At 54.3% G+C, this 19380-nt stretch overlaps 1 protein-coding gene across 32 annotated transcripts in view; it reads right to left on the bottom strand.

The window, feature by feature from the left end:
- ABLIM2 (actin binding LIM protein family member 2) overlaps positions 1 to 19380 on the bottom strand; it is a 198499-nt gene that overhangs the window by 165107 nt on the left and 14012 nt on the right. For 18 of the 32 annotated variants that reach the window (XM_017861055.1, XM_017861060.1, XM_017861057.1 and 15 more), the window contains exon 1: positions 1667 to 1802. The exons of 8 other annotated variants lie outside the window; for them this stretch is intronic. In XM_017861055.1, coding sequence (XP_017716544.1) covers positions 1667 to 1691 — 25 coding nt within the window. In that variant the 5' untranslated portion in view covers positions 1692 to 1802. Of the gene's footprint in view, positions 1 to 1666; positions 1808 to 19380 lie in introns of those variants that run through there. 6 more of the 32 variants (XM_017861048.1, XM_017861049.1, XM_017861052.1 and 3 more) reach the window with 3 other exon arrangements.

Genomic DNA, 19380 nt, shown 5'->3' with positions numbered 1-19380 from the left:
GGCAGGAGGGAGAACTCACACTCGGATGTGCATGGGCAGCCTTGGGGGACCTGCAGCTTGGTGCTTTTGGGAACACACGTGTCTCCTCTTTCGGTTCACAACACCCTGGGAGGGAGGAGCCACACAGCCAACCCCCTTTTTCTGGGGCCTCATGGGCACGCAAGTGTCTCTTGCAGGCCCCACAGTGAGGTCAGGCAGAGTCAGGGCTTGAAGCTTCATGGGTTGGATTCCAGAGCCACTGCCACTGCCCTAGCCAGGGCTGCTCCCTTCAGTACCATTCCAGAGTTTCAGAGTGTGAGGCGCTGACGGGGGAGCTATGGCCAAGAGTCCCAGTTCCCCTGCACAGGGCAGACCCCACAGGCCAGAAGAAGGGCACCAGGGAAGGAAGATTCTGGTCTGGCTGCTCAGAGATGAGGCCCTGCTGGGCACCAGGCCTCTCCCCACATGGAGTGGGGAATGTTTCAGGGGGAGGGGGGAGCTGCTGGAGGCTCTGGCACTGTGTCAGGCCCACCGAGGCCCCCTCCCCTGTGTACCCCCAGCTCTGCTTCCAGGGGTCCAGGCTCCCTCCCTACTGTTCTCCCTCCCCTCCCTTCCCTCTCCCCTCATCTTACTCCACCTGCCCCCCTTTTCTCCTCTCTCCCTAGCCGCCCACATTTTGCCATGACCTTCACCCTACAGGCCGCCTGGTCAACATGCAGGATTGGAGCTATTGGACTTGCTCGTCATTCGTATCTAAGGAGCCTGATGGGCCCTGTGTCTTTCATGTTAATATCGGGGAACTGCGGCATTCATGCTATTTCCCCAGCAGGACACCGGGCCAGCCAGTCCCTACTGTGGGTGTCCTGTGCACCGTGGGACACTCAGCAGTGGCCTGACCTCTTCCTGCCAGATGCCAGAGGCACACCCTCCTGAGCTGTGACCATCAAAAATGTCTCCAGATGGCCAGGCACGTGGCTCACACCTGTAATCCCAGCAATTTGGGAGGCTGAGATGGGAGAATTGCTTATACCCAGGAGTTCAAGACCCACCTGGGCAACAAAGTGAGACCTTGTCTCTACTAAAAAAATTAAAAATTAGCCAGGCATGGTGGTGTGCACCTTAGTCCCAGCTACCTGGAAGGCTGAGATGTGAGGATCACTTGAGCCCAGGAGGTTGAGGCTGCAGTGAGCCATGTTCATGCCACTGCACTCCAGCCTGGGTCACAGAGTGAGACCCTGTCTAAAAAAAGAAAAAAAAATGCCTGCAGACATTGCCATGTATCCCCCTGGGAGCACAGGAGCACAGCTGCCCATGGGTAAGAACCACCAGCTTAAAGGAAAAAAGAAAAGGGAGGGAGGGAGGCCCAGACGCTGTGGTCAGCGGGTGCTGGAGTCCAGACGCAGCTCTGATACCAGCACCGTGTGAGGTTGGACCAGACCCTTCCCGTCCCCAGCCTCAGCTGATTCACCTGTATAATGGGGGTCACCCTCCTTACCCCACAGTGCTGCCCATAGAGAGTGTCCCCGAAGCCTGTACCCACTGGCGCCCGTGGCGCTGGCGCTCACAAGCTTCACACGTGGCACAACTTGACTGGACCCGTCCTTTCCCGCCGGACCCCTGAATCTGATTCATGGGGCTCGCAGCTCCTAGCCAGATAGTCTCGGCAAAAGCGCAGTCCGGGCTTTACCTGTGTCTCCCCCTGGCACTCCCATGGAGCGTGGCTGCTTGTGCAGGGCCAGCGGGTCAGCGGCTCTCCCTCTGCGTGGCTGGGCCTGGCACCCACAGAGGCTCGGGCAGCAGTGGGCCGGGGAAGAGCCTCTGCGGCCCACAGGTCTCCCACAGGGTCACGTGGCAGCTGCCACCCTCTGCCCAGGGAGAGGCAGAGCCAAGCCCTTCCCAGCACACTGAAATAGACTCCCGCCACACTATACGCCAGACACACACCTGTCTCCCTTCAGGAAAGGGGTTCTCAAAAGGCACTAGGGGTGGGGGAGGTGTGGTGGGGGTGGGGAGTGTCTGCTGACCCTTCCTCCATGTGTAGGGGCAGCACGAGTGAGCTCAAAACCCCCACAGCCCCGTGTGCTGGGAGTCACAGCCTGCACCAGGGTTCCCTGAAATGGGGGCTTCAAACAACAGATAACGATTCTCTCGCCGTTGTGGGGGCCAGAAGTCTGACATGAAGGTGCCAGCAGGGCCCTGCTCTCCACAGGGGTGTAGGGAGACTCAGGCTTCCTCTTCCCACTGTGGGTGGCTCCAGGCACCCCTTGGCATGTGGCTGCAGGGCCCCCGTCTCTGCCCCCGCCGTCATGGGCTGTCTTCCCTGTGTGTCTCTGCGTGTCCTTTTTTGTCTCTTATGAGGACACCAGTCACTGCATTTAGGGTCTGCCCTCATCCACAATGACCTCATCTCCATCTTTACCGTAATTACATACGGAAACACCCAAACAAGGTCACATTCTGAGCTTCCAGGTGGGTGTGACCACAAGAAGACGTGTCTCTATCTAGCGAATCAGAGTCCAGCACCCCGTTGTAGGATGCGTTGCACCTGCACACCCAGCACAGCTGCCTCCAGCTCGCGTGGCCCCTGCATACCAAACATGGCCAGCACCATGCAGAACACAGTTTTAGATTTTATTTAATTTTAATTCAACCAGGGGACCTGCTGGTTATTGATGTTCTCCCAGGCTCTAAAACACGAATGCACTAAACCTTCAGTGACCTTGCACAGCTGGTCTCCTTGCCCTGGCTCTCTAAGGCAGGAAAGAGATGAAGTCATTGTCTAGCCCAAGCCACTGCCATGGATTGAATGTGGAGTCCCCTCCTCCAGACTCACATGCTGATATCCTGAACCCCAGTGTGATGGGATTTGGAGGCGGGGTCTTTGGGAGGAATTAGGTCTTGCAGGTGGAGGCCTCATCATGGGATGAGTGCCCTTGTAAGGAGAGGCCAGAGGCTGCCTCGCTCTTCCTACCATATGAGGGTGTGAGGAGAAGGCGGCTGTCTGCAGCCCAGAAGTCGGGCCCAGAGCCTGACCATGCTGGCATCCTGATCTTGGACTTCTAGCCTCCAAAACTGGGAAAAATAAATGTCTATTGTTTAGAAGCCACCAGTCTGTGGGGCTTCGTTGCGCTGCACCGAGACCACACATCCTACCTGGCTGTCCCTGGCTTTCCCCTGACTGGGCTGCCAGTGCCCCCATAGGCTGTGCCCATCCAGGGACCTGAGGCTGGGGGCAGAGGTCCTGGAGGACCACACACGGTGGGTGTGTCTAGTCGCTAGGGGCAGGAAATGTTCCTTTTAACATTTCCCCGAGTTTTGACATTTATAATTTGACATCAGAGGAAACACTCTCAATGCCACCTTTAAGGGAAAAGCAATAAAAGGCAGAAATACGTATGCCCCCCTCCCTCTGTCACTCACTCAAATCCCCTGCACAGGCGAATCAGAGGCCAGCACCCCGTTGTAGGATGTGTGGCACCTGCACACCCAGCACATCTGCCTCCAGTTCGTGCAGCCCCTGCACACCTGAAACATGGCCAGCACCATGCAAAACAGTTTTAGATTTTATTGGATTTTAATTCATTTTAAATAATCACACGTGGCCAGTAGCTACCATACTGATTCATGCAATTAGACTAAGACACGCTGTAAGACAGGTGTTTAAAGATGGTGTTTCTAAGATTCAGGGAGAAATCCGGGGCACAGAACTTGAAACCTTGACACCCCACCCCAAAGCCCACCACACTGTGCTGTCATCATGACTGTTCGCAAGCCAACTATATGCACATATGAGTCTCCTGCGGACACGCCTTTCAGCAGCAGCCAGTGGGGCTGGGAGCAGAGACGGGTACGCTCCCTCTCTCTCTCTGTGGCTCTGGGGTCCTGGGAGGGCTGGCCTTGAGAAGTGTCAGGGATAGAAGAGGCCATAGTGATCACCAGCCACCCCTCTCCCCGTCATTGGATGGATGGGAGTGCAGGGGCAGCCTGGAGAGTTCTGTGCCTAATCCTGAGAGGAGACCTCTTCCATGCTCGGAGACACCGAGAAGCCAACCGCACCAGCCCAGGACACAGGCCAAGGAGGCTGCTGGAGCCAGGCTTCCGCTAGTCAGCATGGCTGGTGCCCTGCAGGCTCCCAGCACTCAGCACTGCGTGGGGTTCCCATGGAGAAGGAGCCTCAGATCCCCCTCGCCTCCAGCCTGCTGTCCACCCCTAAGCATCGAGTTTATTCAAAGGCAGCCCCCAAGGGAGGCCCTGGTGGTCTCAGGCTGGAAGGGGAACACTCGAGTCTAGAAGGAACTCAGCCAGCAGGTACTGATGGCTCAGAGGGCCAGGGATGGAGACGCAGGATGGCCGAGGCCCGGCCGCGTCTGACACCAGTTTCGGGATGGCCCATACTGGGAAACATCACGTTGCTTTGAGGCCATCACGTTAAGGGGATTTTCTGTAATGTTCGGGGGAGGGGCATGTGGAGAGGTCGGCCTTCTGAGTCCTGCCTGGGCCCTCAGTGTCCTCCTGGCTCAAGCCCAACAACTGCAGTGGCTATGGCAGGGAGAGCGGGCGCCAGCGCCGGGCACTGATCCGGGCCTTTCCACAGCTTTTTAGAGTATCAGGTTGTCTAAGCTTCCCTGAGACACTGTGAGATGGCGCCATGCTTGGCCCTACCTTACTGGAGCTTGAATGGAGGCAGCCTGGCCCGAGCCCAGGGTGTGCTTGACGGCACCCAGGGGAGCACAGGGTGACCTGACCTGGCCTGGAGGGAGCAGGGGGGCTTCCTGGAGGAGGTGGTGTCAGAGTCCAGCTGTGAGAGGGAGGAGGAATTGGCCAGGCTCAGGGAGGGGAGAGACAGTCTGGGCAGAGGGCAGTGCAACCAGGACTGGAATACAAAATCCGTATCACTGGGCTGCTGTCAAGGCAGCCCCGAGGTCAAGCTCCCCGAAGGCTCTAGGGCAGGCTATCCTTGCCTTGCCCGGCTCCTGGGACGGCCTGTATTTCCTGACTGTGGACAGCAAGGTGGCCCCAAGGTTGAGCTCCCCCGAAGGCTCTAGGGGAGGCTGCCCTTACCTTGCCCCGCTCCTGCGGCTGCCTGCATTTCCTGGTGGCGGCAGCATCACTCCAGTCTCTGGCTCTGTGGTCACCCCACTCTGCCTCTCTCTTAGAATAACTGTGATGACACTCAGGGCCCACTCAGATCATCCGGGACCAGCTCCCCATCTCAGCATCCTGGTGTAATCCCATCTGCAATGACCCTTTTTCCAAATAAGGCAATATTCACAGGTCACAGGGATCAGGACCTGATATGCTGGGGTGGGGTACAATTTCTCAGCTGACCACACGCAGCAGCAACTTATCTGATACTCTATGTAAGTAGCGAACAAAAAATTCACAGAAAACACCTTTACTCCTTGTGATGTGCTCTACTACTTTCTACTCAACTCACCTTCTTATATAACGCACACTGACTGCTGCGACCCACTAAACTGATTTCCTACCAGGCACTGGGTCGCCACCTGCAGTGCAGAAAATTCTATCCTAACCTCTACAGCTGCATCCTGCCAGGGTGGGGACCAGGACGAGAACTATGATGACTTTAGTAAAAGAGGGGGATGAGCTGTTTATGCACACGGAGGGCAGGCAGGACTGACAAGGGTCTGGGAGGACCTCCGACCCCTCCCTGACTCTCTCACATGCTCTTAGCCACCCTCTGCTGGCCTCAGCACAGCAGCCTGCATCCCCAGCACAGTAGCCTGCACCTCCAGCACAGCAGCCTGCATCCCCAGCGCAGCAGCCTGCATCCCCAGCGCAGCAGCCTGCAACTCCAGCGCAGCAACCTGCATCCCCAGCGCAGCAGCCTGCATCCCCAAGCACAGCTGTGCTGGCTGAGCTCAGGCCTCAGGGTGCCTGAACATCTCTCTGTGGAGGTGGGGTGTGCTAGCAGGATGGCTCAAGTGACACAGGCGAGACCTGGTTAGAAAGGAAACGGCGTGCATGGTCCCATGAGGCTGCAATCACCCCCCCAATCACTCATGCTCACCCCCTCCCCGGCACACAACCCTTCACTCCCTGACAGCCCAGCACTGTGGCTGCCAACCATCACGGGGGCATGGATGGGGTACAATTACTCACATCTTCGTTTCTGAACACTGCTTAAAAGCTGAGAAGTAATGAGATCAGACCCTGAAACAGGGTCAGGCGGGAGAGATTTTCACTGAGACTTAAAGCAAGGAAGACACCAGTGCTTTTTCAGGATTGTAAAACCTTAGGTTTAGAGGGATCTGAGACCATCCAGTCCCTGAAGAAGGATGTCCAGCCGTGGCCTCTCCTGAGCACTGGGCCTCCAGCCTCCCTCTGAGTGCTGGATGCCTCCATGGGGAAGCTTTGGGCACCTCACAGTCAGAAAACAGAATGCAGAAGGCCTGCTCACCGCCACCCTCCTTCACCGCCACTCCTGCCCCCTAGCAATGCCACACATCATGAAGCAAGGCCCTTACCCTGCTGTCTTCCCTCAAGTAACTCAGTCCTGGGCCTGCAACAGGCCTCAACACTCCACACCCCTGGGACCTGGGCCCAGCGACTGAACCTCTTAGAGCCTCAGTTTCCTCATCTGTAAATGGGGATACCACGGACTGGGTTGCAGGGAGACTAAATGAGATGATGCCTGTGAAAGTGCCTGGCCCCTACCCGGGCATGTGGCGGGCACTCGGTAATTGGCATCTTTGTTCCCCAGTTCCTGACTCAATGGGTGTTCTGTCGCCACTGTGACACAGTGCCACAGACAGTGGCTTAACAACAGGCATTTACTCTCCCAGGTTCTGGAGACCAGAAGTCCCAGATCAGGGGTTGTGAGGACAATGCAGGCTCTGGGGCTCTGGGAAGAACCTTCCTGGCCTCTTCCTGCTTCTGCTGGCGGCCGGCAATCCTCACGAGCCTCAGCCTGCAGCCACGTCACTCCAGTCTCTGCCTCCGACATCACCTGGCCTCCTCCCCGCATGAGTTCACATCACCTTCCCTCTTCTCCTTTCCCAAATCCAGCATGACCTCATCTGGATGAGTTCCATCCCACAGTGACCCTACCGCCAAATAAGGTCACATGCGGAGGTGTCAGGGCTTAACTTAGTGGGAATGCAATTCAACCCATAGTGGCAGCTTTCCCCTTTTCATCAGGAGACCTACACCCTGGTGCCCCAGCACATGTCCCCATTAAGGGAGCTTTCTCCCCGTCCCCTGTGGGGCATCTCTTCTCCTGCCCCCTCCTGCCTGCCAGTCCGTATCTCTCCTGGTAGAGACAGGAGGTCCCCATACCACCCTCAAGGGCCCTCCACTCCTTGCCAGGCTAGCCTCCCAGTCTCCAGCACACAGTGTCCTCTTTGGGGCACACCAGGCCTCCCAGGTTGAGAGCAAACTTCTGGTTTCGGATCTGCAGACCCCAGCCCAGTTGGAGCTCCTCCCCGGGTCCCACTCTCCTCCTCCTGGTTCCGGATCTGCAGACCCCAGCCTGGCTGGAGCTTCGCCCCGGGTCCCACTCTCCTCCTCCTGGTTCTGGATCTGCAGACCCCAGCTCGGCTGGAGCTCCACCCTGGGTCCCGCTCTCCTCGCCCCTCATCCCTCTGTGCTCTGCACACATCCAGGCTGCCCAGCTCCACCTGGGCCCATGTCCTGGCCACCCGACAGCATCTCTGCAGGACAATGAGCATTGCAAATGCCCCTTGAGAGAGCGATTCCCAGAGCCCCCTGAGGTGTCAACAGGGAGCTGGCCACCATGGAAACAACCCAGGCAGGTGATGGCTGGGCTAGTTAGGCAGTGTCCCTGTCCACACCACAGTCCTGAGTGCCACTAACACCAGTGCATTTGTCCATGGGGGGAGCACCTGTCAGGTGTCAGAGCAAGGCACATGGGGACGTGGGGGTCTCATCATGCATGAAGCTGGCAGGTTGGGGGGGGTGACAAACAGTGAACAGTGACGTGAGTGCCCTCTGTGGCTGCTGCGACTGCCGTGGGCACTGGCGGGCCGAGGGCCTCGTGAGGACAGGACATCTGCACCAAGCACTGAAGGACACAGCTGAAGAGGGGATGGAGGTGCAGAGGCTCTGAGACCAGGCAGAAACAAAGGCAAGCAGAGGATGTTGAGGGGCCATGAGGGAAGCCTTGAAGGCCTGGACTAAGCATGCCAACTCCCTTCCAGAGGTCTCAGGCAGCCCCAGGGCAGGGTGAGCACAGAGACACAGTGAGAAAATCCACCAGGGAGGATCGGAGGGTATGGTGCTGTGTCTCCCTGTTGGGAGGTGCCACCCCTCCACCACACCCTGCCTTCTGTCCCCAGGGAGGCCCAGGCCGGAAACTGGGCCGCCTCCTGCTGCCCCTCCCTCTCCACACCCACAGCCCCTCCACACACAGCTCGGCCCAGCCCCTGTCAGCAAGAAGAACACATGCTAAAACCAATAGCGATCCATCTCCCTGCCTGCAAAACACAGACCACACGCCCTGTCGGCCTCCTGAATCAATAAAGACAAACAACCCAACAGAAAAATAAGCAAAGAAAGGGACAGGAAATTCACAGAGACACAAACGGCCCAGAAATGTACGAAAATGCTCTCAGGCTCTGCAGCACCAGGAAGGCATGAAGCGCCCCCTTTTCCCATGGTCTGGCAAATACTTAAAAGACTGACAGTGTCCTGAGCTGGGCTTGGAGGGACCAGGGATGAGGGTCTTGTGCCTTTTTGGTACAGGTAGAAATTGGGACAGCCATTGGGGAGGGTGGCTTGGCAGAAGGCATTTCCATCCAACAGTTCCTCTTCCAGGAATATCTGTTACATGTCTATTTGCATGTGGGTGCAAAGACATATGTGTGAGAATTTTCATCTCCACTAGATGCACACAAGGTGTGCTACAATCTGAAAGTACTTGGGAGCCAGTGGGCCCTGGGTGCCTCTGATGGGCACAGTGGCAAGGACCCAGCATCACTGAGGCAGGCCCTTGCCCAAAATGCTTAGCCAAAGCCAGACATGAAGAAACAGACCAGTCCTAATGGTGGGACATGCCACAGGGCCACAGGTCTGGACTTCTGTAGTGTGTCCATGGCACAAAAGAAAGACAGAAAAGGAAGAAAGGTAGGGAGAACATTCTAGAATAAAGGCTATTAAGGACAACGACACATGATAGCCAACTGCAATGCATGATTCTGGGTTGGATCCTGGAAGAGAAAAGGTAAGCAAATACCTGCAACGGACACCTGGGGGTAACCGGGGCAGCCAGAAGGTGGACATTGCACAGGCTATGTTTTGCTAGCGATATGTGCTAACATATTGCTATATCTGGATGCCTGTGCTCCCCAAATTCATGTGTCGAAGTCCTCACCCCCAATATGAGGGTGTTAGGCGGTGAGGCCTTTGGAAGGTGATTACTTCATGAGCGTGGAAGCTTCATGAATGGGATTAGTGCTCTTACAAAAGGGACCTCAGAGAGCTCCCTCGCCCCTTCGGTGTGTGAGGACACAGTGAGAAGACGTCATCAATAAACCAGGAAGCAGCCCTGCCCAGACACTGAATCTGACAGTGCCTTCATCTGGGACCTCCAGCCTCCAGGATTGTGAGAAATCAATGTCTGCTGTGTATAGGCCACTGGGCTGTGATGTCCTGTGAGAGCAGCCCCCATGGACGAAGACAGACGCGCTCCAGGAGCACAGATGATGCGGGTTCCGAAGGACTTGGCACCCAGCCTGGAGGCCGGCATCATGGGCAAGGGGCCTCTCATGGCTGACGCGTTTCCTCCTCAGTACATCAGGACAGTAAGAGCTCCCGCTTCACAGGTGGTGAAGAACCAACGTGGTGAGGAATGAATAAAGCAGCTGGTGGAAAGTGCTGCGCATGGGGCCTGGCACCTGGTCCCTGCTCTGAGGTCACCTGCCACGGAGCTGCTGACAAGACCCTTAAAAACACGAATGCGTATATGCTCACCCACGTTCACAGCAGCAGAATCTCCACCAGCCAAGCGGAGGAGACGACCCTTGCGTCCATAAACATGAACAGATGGGCAAAACGTGATCTATACGGACGATGAACTATCACTCAGTCCTAAGAAGAAATGAAATCCCGACACAGGCGACAGCCTGGATGGCTCTTGAGGACACCGTGCCCAGTCCCAGAAGGACAAATATCACAGGATGTCACTTTGATGCGGTCCCGAGAGTTGTCAACTTCATAGAGATGGAAAGTAGAAGTGTGGGTGCCAGGGGCCGGGGAGTGAGTGTTGCAGGGGACACGGCTTCCATTTGGGAAGATGAGAGGGTCTTGTGGATGGATGGCGTTGCTGGATGCACAGCACTGTGTAGTGTATGTGTTTAGTGCCACAGAATGGCACACTTAAGAATGGTCTAGGTGGAAATTTAATGTATCCATAGTACCACCGTTTTTAAAAATGATGCCAATAGATGCTCTCTGTGCCTAGGGCAGCAAAAATCCAAACTAGACACGGGGTAAGGGCTCTGCTGTACCAGGTGGGGGCCTCGCCTTCTGCACCCCACGTGGCTGACTTTGTGGGTCAGTGACCTGTTGCCCACTTGAGTCCCCGGGACCCACCAGACAACTCGTGGTCTGCAGGGCATCTGCCAACAGCGCCACTGTCTGAGTCATGCTGATGAGGCCGAGGGAAGCGGAGGAAGGAAGGTGCATGACATTTTCCCACTCAGTGTGGCTAAATGTACGTCTCACTGCCTAGTGCCATGTCCCGCCACGTGGCCTCGGGTCCAGCTGCAACTCTCCAGAACACACGGCGGGGCCTCCCCGCTTCGGCCTCAGGAAACCAAGGCCTGTCACTCGTTGCTATGGTCCGAATGTTTGTGCCCCCCGCCCCCAAATTTGTGTGATGAAATCCTAACTTGCAAGGCAATGTATTAGGAGCTGGGCCCTCAGGAGGTGGTCAGGTCATGAGGGTAGAGCCCAAAGAGCTCCTTGTCGCCTTCCGTGGGAGGCCACATTGAGAAGGCCCCATCTATGAGGAGGCGGCCCCCAACAGAGCCCACTCTCCACACCTCCATCTGGGACTTCCAGCCTCCAGAAGTGTGAGAGTCCAACGTCTCTCTTCATAGGCCGCCCAGGCTGTGGTATTTGTCACAGCAGCCGGGCTGACTCATACACTGACGTGGGCACTGCTCAGACCCTTAGTCTCCAGCAGGCGATGGGACCCCCTGACTCTGCCTCAGGGGCTCACTGGCTCGGGGGATCCTGAGCTGGGCGAGACAGTCCCTGCTCTGGGAGTTCCTGGTCAAGGAAGGCAGACAGAAAGGTCATGAATCCCGGACAAGCGGACAAGCCCATGCCTCACAGGGACAAAGACGGTGCGGGCAGCTGAGGGCCCGGGGAGTGACCACAGGCAGTGCGCCCATGGGGCAGGCCTCGGGCAGGGGACGTTCCACAAGGGGAAGAGCCTGTGCAAAGACACAGGGCTGGGGAAGGGCACTCATGGGAGCACCTAAGAGCTCAGCCTGGCCAGGCACAGGGTGTGATGAGGAAGTGATGGGAGGTGCAGTTGGCGAGATACAGCCACATCACAGTCCCTCAGCCAAGTTGTGTAGTCACTCCTTGTGCACAGGTCTTACAGGCCAGCCTGACACAGTCCTGCCCTCAAAATGCCCCCACCAAGTGTCAAATGGTGCAGCCGTTGTGGAAAAGTAGGGTGGGCCCTCGAAAACTTGATAGAATGGCCATTTGATCCAGCAGTCCCACTTTCTGGGTATCTACCCCAAAGAACAGAAAGCAGCCTCCCTAGGCGATACCTGCATACCCATGTTCATAGCAGCCTTAGTCACATCAGCCAAGAGACAGAAGCTGCCCAGGTGTCCTTCAGCAAATGAACTGATAAACAAAATGTGGCCCAGCCATTCAGTGGAACATTATTCAGCCTTAAAAAGGAGAGGAATTCTGACACAGGCTATGACATGGATGACCCTTGAAGACATTATGCTGAGTGAGATCCCAGTCACAGAGGGCGAATAGTGCAGGATTCCACTGATAGGAGGCCCCTAGAGTTGTTGAATCCACAGAGACAGAAGGAATGGGGATTACAGGGGCTGGGTCGGGGAGAATGGGGAATGAGTGTTTAATGGGGACAGAGCCTCAGTTTAGGGAGATGAAAAACGTTCTATGGGTGGACAGTGATGATGGCTGCATCATCATTCAACCATGCGAATGGACTTAATGCCACTGAATTGTATACTTAAAAATGGTTAAAATGGTAAATTTTAGGGTGAATATATTTAACCACAATAAAATATAAAATTTAAAAATACAAAACAATCATATGGAACCAAAAAAGAGCTCATATAGCCAAGACAAATCTAAGCAAAAAGACCAAAGCTGGAGGCATCATGCTACCTGACTTCAAACTATACTACAAGGCTACAGTAACCAAAACAGCATGGTACTGGTACAAAAACAGACACACAGACCAATGAAATAGAACGGATATCTCAGAAATTAGACCACACATATACAACCATCTGATCTTCAACAAACTTGAGAAAACAAGCAACAGGGAAAGGATTTCCTATTTAATGAATAGTTTTGAGAAAACTGGCTAGCTATATGCAGAAAATTGAAACTGGACTCCTTCCTTATACCTTATACAAAAATTAACTCTGGATGGATTAAAGACTTAAACGTAAAACCCAAAACTATGAAAACTCTAGAAGAAAATCTAGGCAATACCATTCAGGACACAGGCATGGGCAAAGATTTCATGACAAAAACATCAAAAGCAATTGCAACAGAAGCAAACATTGACAAACGGGACCTAATTAAACTAAAGAGCTTCTGCACAGCAAAAGAAACTATCATCAGAGACTGGGTGCAGTGGCTCATGCCTGTAATCACAGCACTTTGGGAGGCTGAGGTAGGTGGATCACCTGAGGTCAGGAGTTCAAGACTAGCCTGTCCAACATGGCGAAACCCCGTCTCTAATAAAAATACAAAAATTAGCCGGACATGGCGGTGGGCACTTGTAATCCCAGCTCCTCGGGAAGCTGAGGGCAGGAGAATTGCTTGAACCCAGGAGGCGGAGGTTGCAGTGAGCTGAGATCACACCATTGCACTCCAGCCTCGGCAACAAGAGCGAAACTCTGTCTCAAAAGGAAAAGAAAAGAAAACTGTTATTAGAGTGAACAGACAACCTATGGAATGGGAAAACATTTTTGCAATCTATCCTTCTGAGAAAGATCTAATATCCAGAATCTACAAGGAACTTAAATAAATTTACAAGAAAAAAACAACCCCATCAAAAAGTGGGCAAAAGACATGAACAGACACTTCACAAAAGAAGACATTTATGTGGCCAACAAACATGAAAAAAGCTCAACATCAATGATCATTAGAGAAGTGCAAATCAAAACTATAATAAGATATCATCTCACACCAGTTAGAATGGCAATTATGAAAAAGTCAAGAAACAACAGATGGTTGTGAGGCTGTGGAGAAATAGGAATGCTTTTACACTGTTGGGGGGAATATAAATTAGTTCCACCATTGTGAAACCCAGTGTGCTGATTCTTCAAAGATCCAGAACCAGAAATACCATTTGAACCGGCAATCGCATTACTGGGTATATGCCCAAAGGAATATAAATCATTCTATTAAAAAATACATGTATGTGTATGTTTATCATAGCACTATTCACAATAGCAAAGGCATGGAATCAACCCAAATGCCCATCAATGATAGACCAGATAAAGAAAATGCAGCACATATACACCATGGAATACTATGCAGCCATAAAAAGGAATGAGATCATGTCCTTTGCAAGGACATGGATAGAACTAGAAGCCATTATCCTTAGCAAACTGACACAGGAACAGAAAACCAAACACTGCATGTTCTCACTTATAAGTGGGAGCTGAACAATGAGAACACATGGAAATGGGGAGATGAATAACACACACTAGGGCCCGTTGGAGGGGTGGGGGGAGGGAGAGCATCAGGATAAATAGCTAATGCATGCAGGGCTCAATACCTAGGTGATGGGTTAACAGGTATGGTAAATCACCATGGTACACGTTTACCTATGTAACAAACCTGCATGTCCTGCATGTGCATCCCAGAACTTAAAATAAAATAAAATGAAGAAAAAAAATACAAAACAAAAGCAATGCTCCCCATCTGGTGAAGGAAAGAGAGAATGTGGTCAAACACACCACAGGGAGCCATGCAGTGGGATCCCACACGGCAGCTAAGACATCAGCCATGGCCAGGGATTTCATGCCAGGCAGGAACTTTGTGAAACAGGGCCAGAGGAGGACCGCATCGTGCACCACCCGGAGGCTTGCATGATGGGGAGCATGGGGGAAAGGTGGCAGCGGCACGGGGCCTTGCCTGCATGTGGGAGCCACATGCAGCCTCTCTTTAACCAGCTGCCCTTTCAAAAACAAACGCTCATTCTGTCTGTGACACTGTTACTCCCATGACTACTGCTACTGCTGTCCGTGACACCGTTACTCCCATGACTACTGCTACTGCTGTCCATGACACCGTTACGCCTATGACCACTGCTACTGATGATGGAAGCAATGATGATAAAATCGACCCCAGAGAATACACAAGAGGGCAGTGACTCAGGGGAGCTGGGGCCTCTTGAAGGTCCCCATGGATGCCAGCAGAGAGTGGCACCCAGACATATACAGAAGGAGGGAAGGGGCTGATAATATTCAGAAAAGAGTGCATTTACCGCAGCTCCTGAGTCAGGGTGGGGTTCAGGGCAGGGAGGTGGCTGCCAAGAAGAGCTCTGAAGAATTAGAAGCTGGACCAATGCAGAGGAGGCCTGGTTGGTGTGAATGGTGTTTTTCCAGAACTCTTACTCATTAAAATCCACGGTAAAGCCTGCAGCTGTGGGCTGGTCTCCAAGGCCACTGAACCTGACCTCAGGATCAGGTGGATGCTGCCCCTGTCTCCAGCCCCCTTACCTGCCCTTGCCTTTGCCTCACCTGTCTAGATATTCTCACCATCCTGCAAGTCATCTCCAGGTAGTGGGAATGGCCCGGGACTGGGAACAGAGAGCCCTGAGCTCACATCATAGCCTTGTCTCTCCCCAGTCATGTGACCTTGGCCACCCCCTCTCCCCAACCCCCAGAGCCCTAAGTATTTCTAAGAATTCTGGAATCACTCTAAAGAGATCACAAACATCGAAGTGCCTGGCCCTGAGCAAACAAAAGCTATAATCTTATGGATTATAAGTCCCACAAGTCCAAGCCCCAGACATGACCTGCAGTTAATTACCAGCCCCTCTTCCTCCTCAGCAAACTATAACCACACACGCCTCCTTCACGGCTTTCCCCGCAGTTAGCTGCCGCTGGCCTGAAGCTCACAGGCCCCAGGGAATGACCTTTGCCAAACACATTCACCAACATTTGAATAATTTAACTTCCATAAAAGGGGAAGGGAGGCTATGCTTAATATTAAGCATAGATTATGCTTTTTTATTTTTTATTTTGTAGAGATGGAGTATGGCTACGTTGCCTAGGCTAGTCTCAAATTCCTGGCCTCAAATGATCCTCCGGCTTTGGTCTCCCAAAGTGCTGGGATTACAGGAGTGAGCACATAGATCTGCTTCTAATATCAGCCAGTTATGCTTGATGTTAGGAGCAGATTTATGTGCAGATCTGTCCACAGGAGACCTATTTGGGAGGGCGATTGTGAGTTCTAAGTAAAAGGAGAATTTGCAACCAGTGCTACTTGCCACATTGTAGCTAGGGTCCCCTCTTAAAATTTCATATGTCCACCTGTGTGGGGCCAAATGCTCCACCTGTACTTCAAGTAGAGAGAAAATACATGCACCCTGGGACTGAGAAGAGGGGGAGGGGCCCCCCAGCTCCCTGCAGGAGCCCACCGGAAAACTTAACCATGAGTGCAGAGGGAAACAAGCCGCTTGGCCATGTCATCCTGGGGCCAACGGGGCACTGTGACCAGCCCACCTCCCTCCAACTGCAAGCCCAGCCTCTAGTGGCGAAGCTGCTTGAGTTACCCTGAGTCAGGTGGTACCATGGGAAATAGAGGGTTCTATTCCTGGCATAACTAACCCTCTTTTCTAGATCTGGGACAGCAAGGGCCGGGACACTGCCCAGGTCTCCACACCGGCTTGAGCCCCTCCCAGAGTGTCCGGGTCTTGCGGTCTCTATGGCACCGATCCCCACTGCTGTGACTGCCTGCTCCCAGCTGGTCTCTCCTGCTGCCCGCACTGGCCGAGGGCATGGACTCTGCCTTACCTCACTGCCCCAACATCACCCCTGGGGCCAGCACTGAGGGTCCCAGTGCCCAGGGGGTGCACTGGCAGAGTCTATTATGACGACTTTCCACCTTCAGGCACAGAGGGCACATGTCCTGGTTACCTGGCTTCCCTATTGCCTTCCCTGGCCCAGGAGCTAAAGAGCCACTAGCTTGAACAAGATGCTGCTAAGCCTCAAAACAGGTGCCCACCCCAGCCCTCCACTGCTCTTGAGTGAAATTATGACAAGGGCTGTGGGTGGGCTGCACGGGCTCACTGGGGCCAGCTGCTGAACGGTGCATCGGGGCGCTGGCATCGTTGATGTGTGCTTGTGACCACAGGGTGGGCACAGAGGGGGACCAGGGCTCCCGAATCGGCGGCCTCGCCCTTGACGGTTCTCACTCTTCCCCTGCACAGTTGGACAAAGCTGTCACTTCCTGCAATTGTGCAGCACCAATTGTCCCCTCTCTGGACCCTGCCCTCCCCGAGGACACCATCCCTTTCTGGTCAACAAGCCCTCAGTGAGGACGCCAGCCTGGCCTGGCCCTCGAGGGACCTTAGGTCTGGGGAAGGTGGGAGGGCGACGAAGATAGCTCAGTGAACAAGAGGGGAGGCACAGGGATGTGGCCTTGGCATCTGTTCCCTGAACGCTCTCAGCCAGCCTCCCTCCCCCCTGCAGGCCCCCCACTTCCCATCTGCAAAGGCCCAATCCTCCCTTGATCCTGGCAATACCAGCTCTTGTCCTTCTTGTCCCCTTTCTTCATGGCTATATGTCTTGAAAGGGGTGTCAATGTCAACAGTGCCCAAACTGGGGCGGGGAGGGGCGCGTCTGCAAATGCATCTCCTAGGGCCTGCCCAGCTCTACCACAGCATCCCAGGTTGAGGCCCAGGCATCTGCGTGTTGTACTGTCAGGGGTCTCCGCTCCTCTAAGAAAAGAGCTTCCCCCAGACATGACTCCCAGGGCCCCCAGGCTGGGTTCCCTACACTGTCACTGAGCACGTACTACCAGCCAGTTGCTATGGGAGGTACCAGAGGACCATGGTGCACAAAAGGCAGACAGCACTGTAAAGCCCTGCACCCTGCACCCTACCCAGGGCCTAAGGTCAGGGCATGGATGAAGTTCCTCAAACACACCCCCTCCCTCCCATCTCGGGGGCTCTGCATCAGCTGTCCCTGCTGTCAGGTGCCCTTCTCCCACTGCTTTGTCTGGCTAACTCCTACTTGGTTGGATGTCACCTCCTTCAGGAAGCCTGCCAGGATTTCTCTCTCAGGCCAGGTTCACTTTCTCTCTGGCCCCACAGCCTCCCTCCGAGAAGTGCTTTCACAGAGTGTCATCACTTACTACATGCCTTCTTCATTGGCTGGGTGCTCCTGGAGGGAAGAATGGCCTCCAGTGCCCGGCCAGAGGATCAACATGCTCCAGGGAACACACCACCTCTAGCCTCCCCGCCAAGCCCATGGACACTGCCTGGCTGCGTGTTAGAGGACATGGCTGCCCGTGAGACCTGGGGTGGGGCCAGGCCTTTGCAGCAGGCTGGGGGGTCTTCTGTGAGGGGTATCCTTCCTGGTGTCTGTCTCCTCAGGGAGCGGCAGGTCCTCACTGAGGAAACAGGTGCTTGGAGGGGAGGACTTAGGTCCCAGGAAAAACCACCAGCCCCTACCCGGAAAGCTATCCATTGGGGGCTTCCCAGGTCAATACCAAGTAGGGGCTAGCTGTAACCTGATGGTCCCTTCCCTCCCAAATCCAGAGCAAAGTCCTGCTGGGATCTCCTGCTGGGCCACAGGGGTGCCTGGCAGAGCTGGGGGAAGGGAAGGGATCAGGGCTGTGAGCAGAGCCTCAGGGGGGAAGCAGCCTGTGGGGCTGGGGCAGAAATTCCTGGCAAAATCCTCCTTCTAAGTTGTCAACCTCCTAGGAAGCTGTGGGTCACATTTTAAGGAAGAAGAGAGAGAGAGTTTCTAAGTCCCTTCCAGAATCCGCATCACCCCCTACGGCTCCCCAGTGAGGTGATGGCACTGCCCCTCATGCCCAAGGCCACCGCTGGGGGACCTGTTCTATTTGAAAGGCAAGGTGTGGAGGAGAATCACAAATACGCAGACAGCACATAAAACGACTCCTGCACTCCCGCACTGAGCTGAGAGAAGGCTTGTGAAAGCCTGGCAGGAAGCTGACCCACATTTAATGCAGATTATAGAGGGAGGGAGGGTGCCATTCAGCTGAGCACAGGGTCTGGAAGGACACAGCCTGAGCTCCAGTGCCAGCCTGACGGCTGACATGGGGCAGGCTTCTCCGTGTCACTTTGCCTCTATGTCCCCGCCTGTAAAATGGAGAGTCACAGCTCCCCACCCCGCCACCCGGTGTGGAGAGGACTCATGGAGGTGACACAGTCCGCGCTCAGCCCGTGTTATGACCCCGCTATGCTGCTGTCTATACCAGCCGCCAGGCACCCTTTTATCGAGAAGCGTGAGCTCTTTGGAAAGCATAAAAATGCACCATCCGCAAAAGGGTTTTTTTTTTTTTTTTTTTAATCAGGCACATAACTCTTTGTTCCCTGTTGCCCTTAGAATTTGAAAGAACCCGTGGGGAGACACGCTGTGGCGAGGCGGCGGCACTGAGTGGGTGTTCTGAGAGGCAGGCATGCCAGTGGGAAGCCTACCTCCCATCTTTACCAGCCGTGTGACCTGGGGCAGGTCGTGCCTCCCGTCTTATCCAAGCATCCTCATCTGCAAATTGCGAGCAGTAACATCACCCCACAGGGCTTTGTGGTGTCAGAGATCCACCTGTGCAGCCTTGCTCCCATGCCCAGTGTTGCTAGGTGCTCTGTAAATGGCAGGCATTGATTTTTTTTTTTTTTTTTTTTCTGAGACAGAGTCTCGCTCTGTCGTCCAGGCAGGAGTGCAGTGGCATGATCTCAGCTCACTACAACCTCCGCCTCCCAGATTCAAGTGATTCTCCTGCCTCAGCCTCCCGAGTAGCTGGGATTACAGGCACACACCACCATACCCAGCTAATTTTTGCATTTTTAGTAGAGGCAGGGTTTCTCCATGTTAACCAGGCTGATCTTGAACTCCTGACCTCAGGTGATCTACCCACCTCAGCCTCCCAAAGTGCTGGGATTACAGGTGTGAGCCACTGCACCTGACTTTTTTTTTTTTTTTTTTT

The sequence above is a fragment of the Rhinopithecus bieti genome, unplaced genomic scaffold, assembly GCF_001698545.2.
Source record: "Rhinopithecus bieti isolate Rb0 unplaced genomic scaffold, ASM169854v2 scaffold_60008, whole genome shotgun sequence".
NCBI classification, from domain to species: Eukaryota; Metazoa; Chordata; class Mammalia; order Primates; family Cercopithecidae; genus Rhinopithecus; species Rhinopithecus bieti.
The sequence above is the reverse complement of the archived record's forward strand: the minus strand, read 5'-3'. Positions and strand labels throughout refer to the sequence as shown.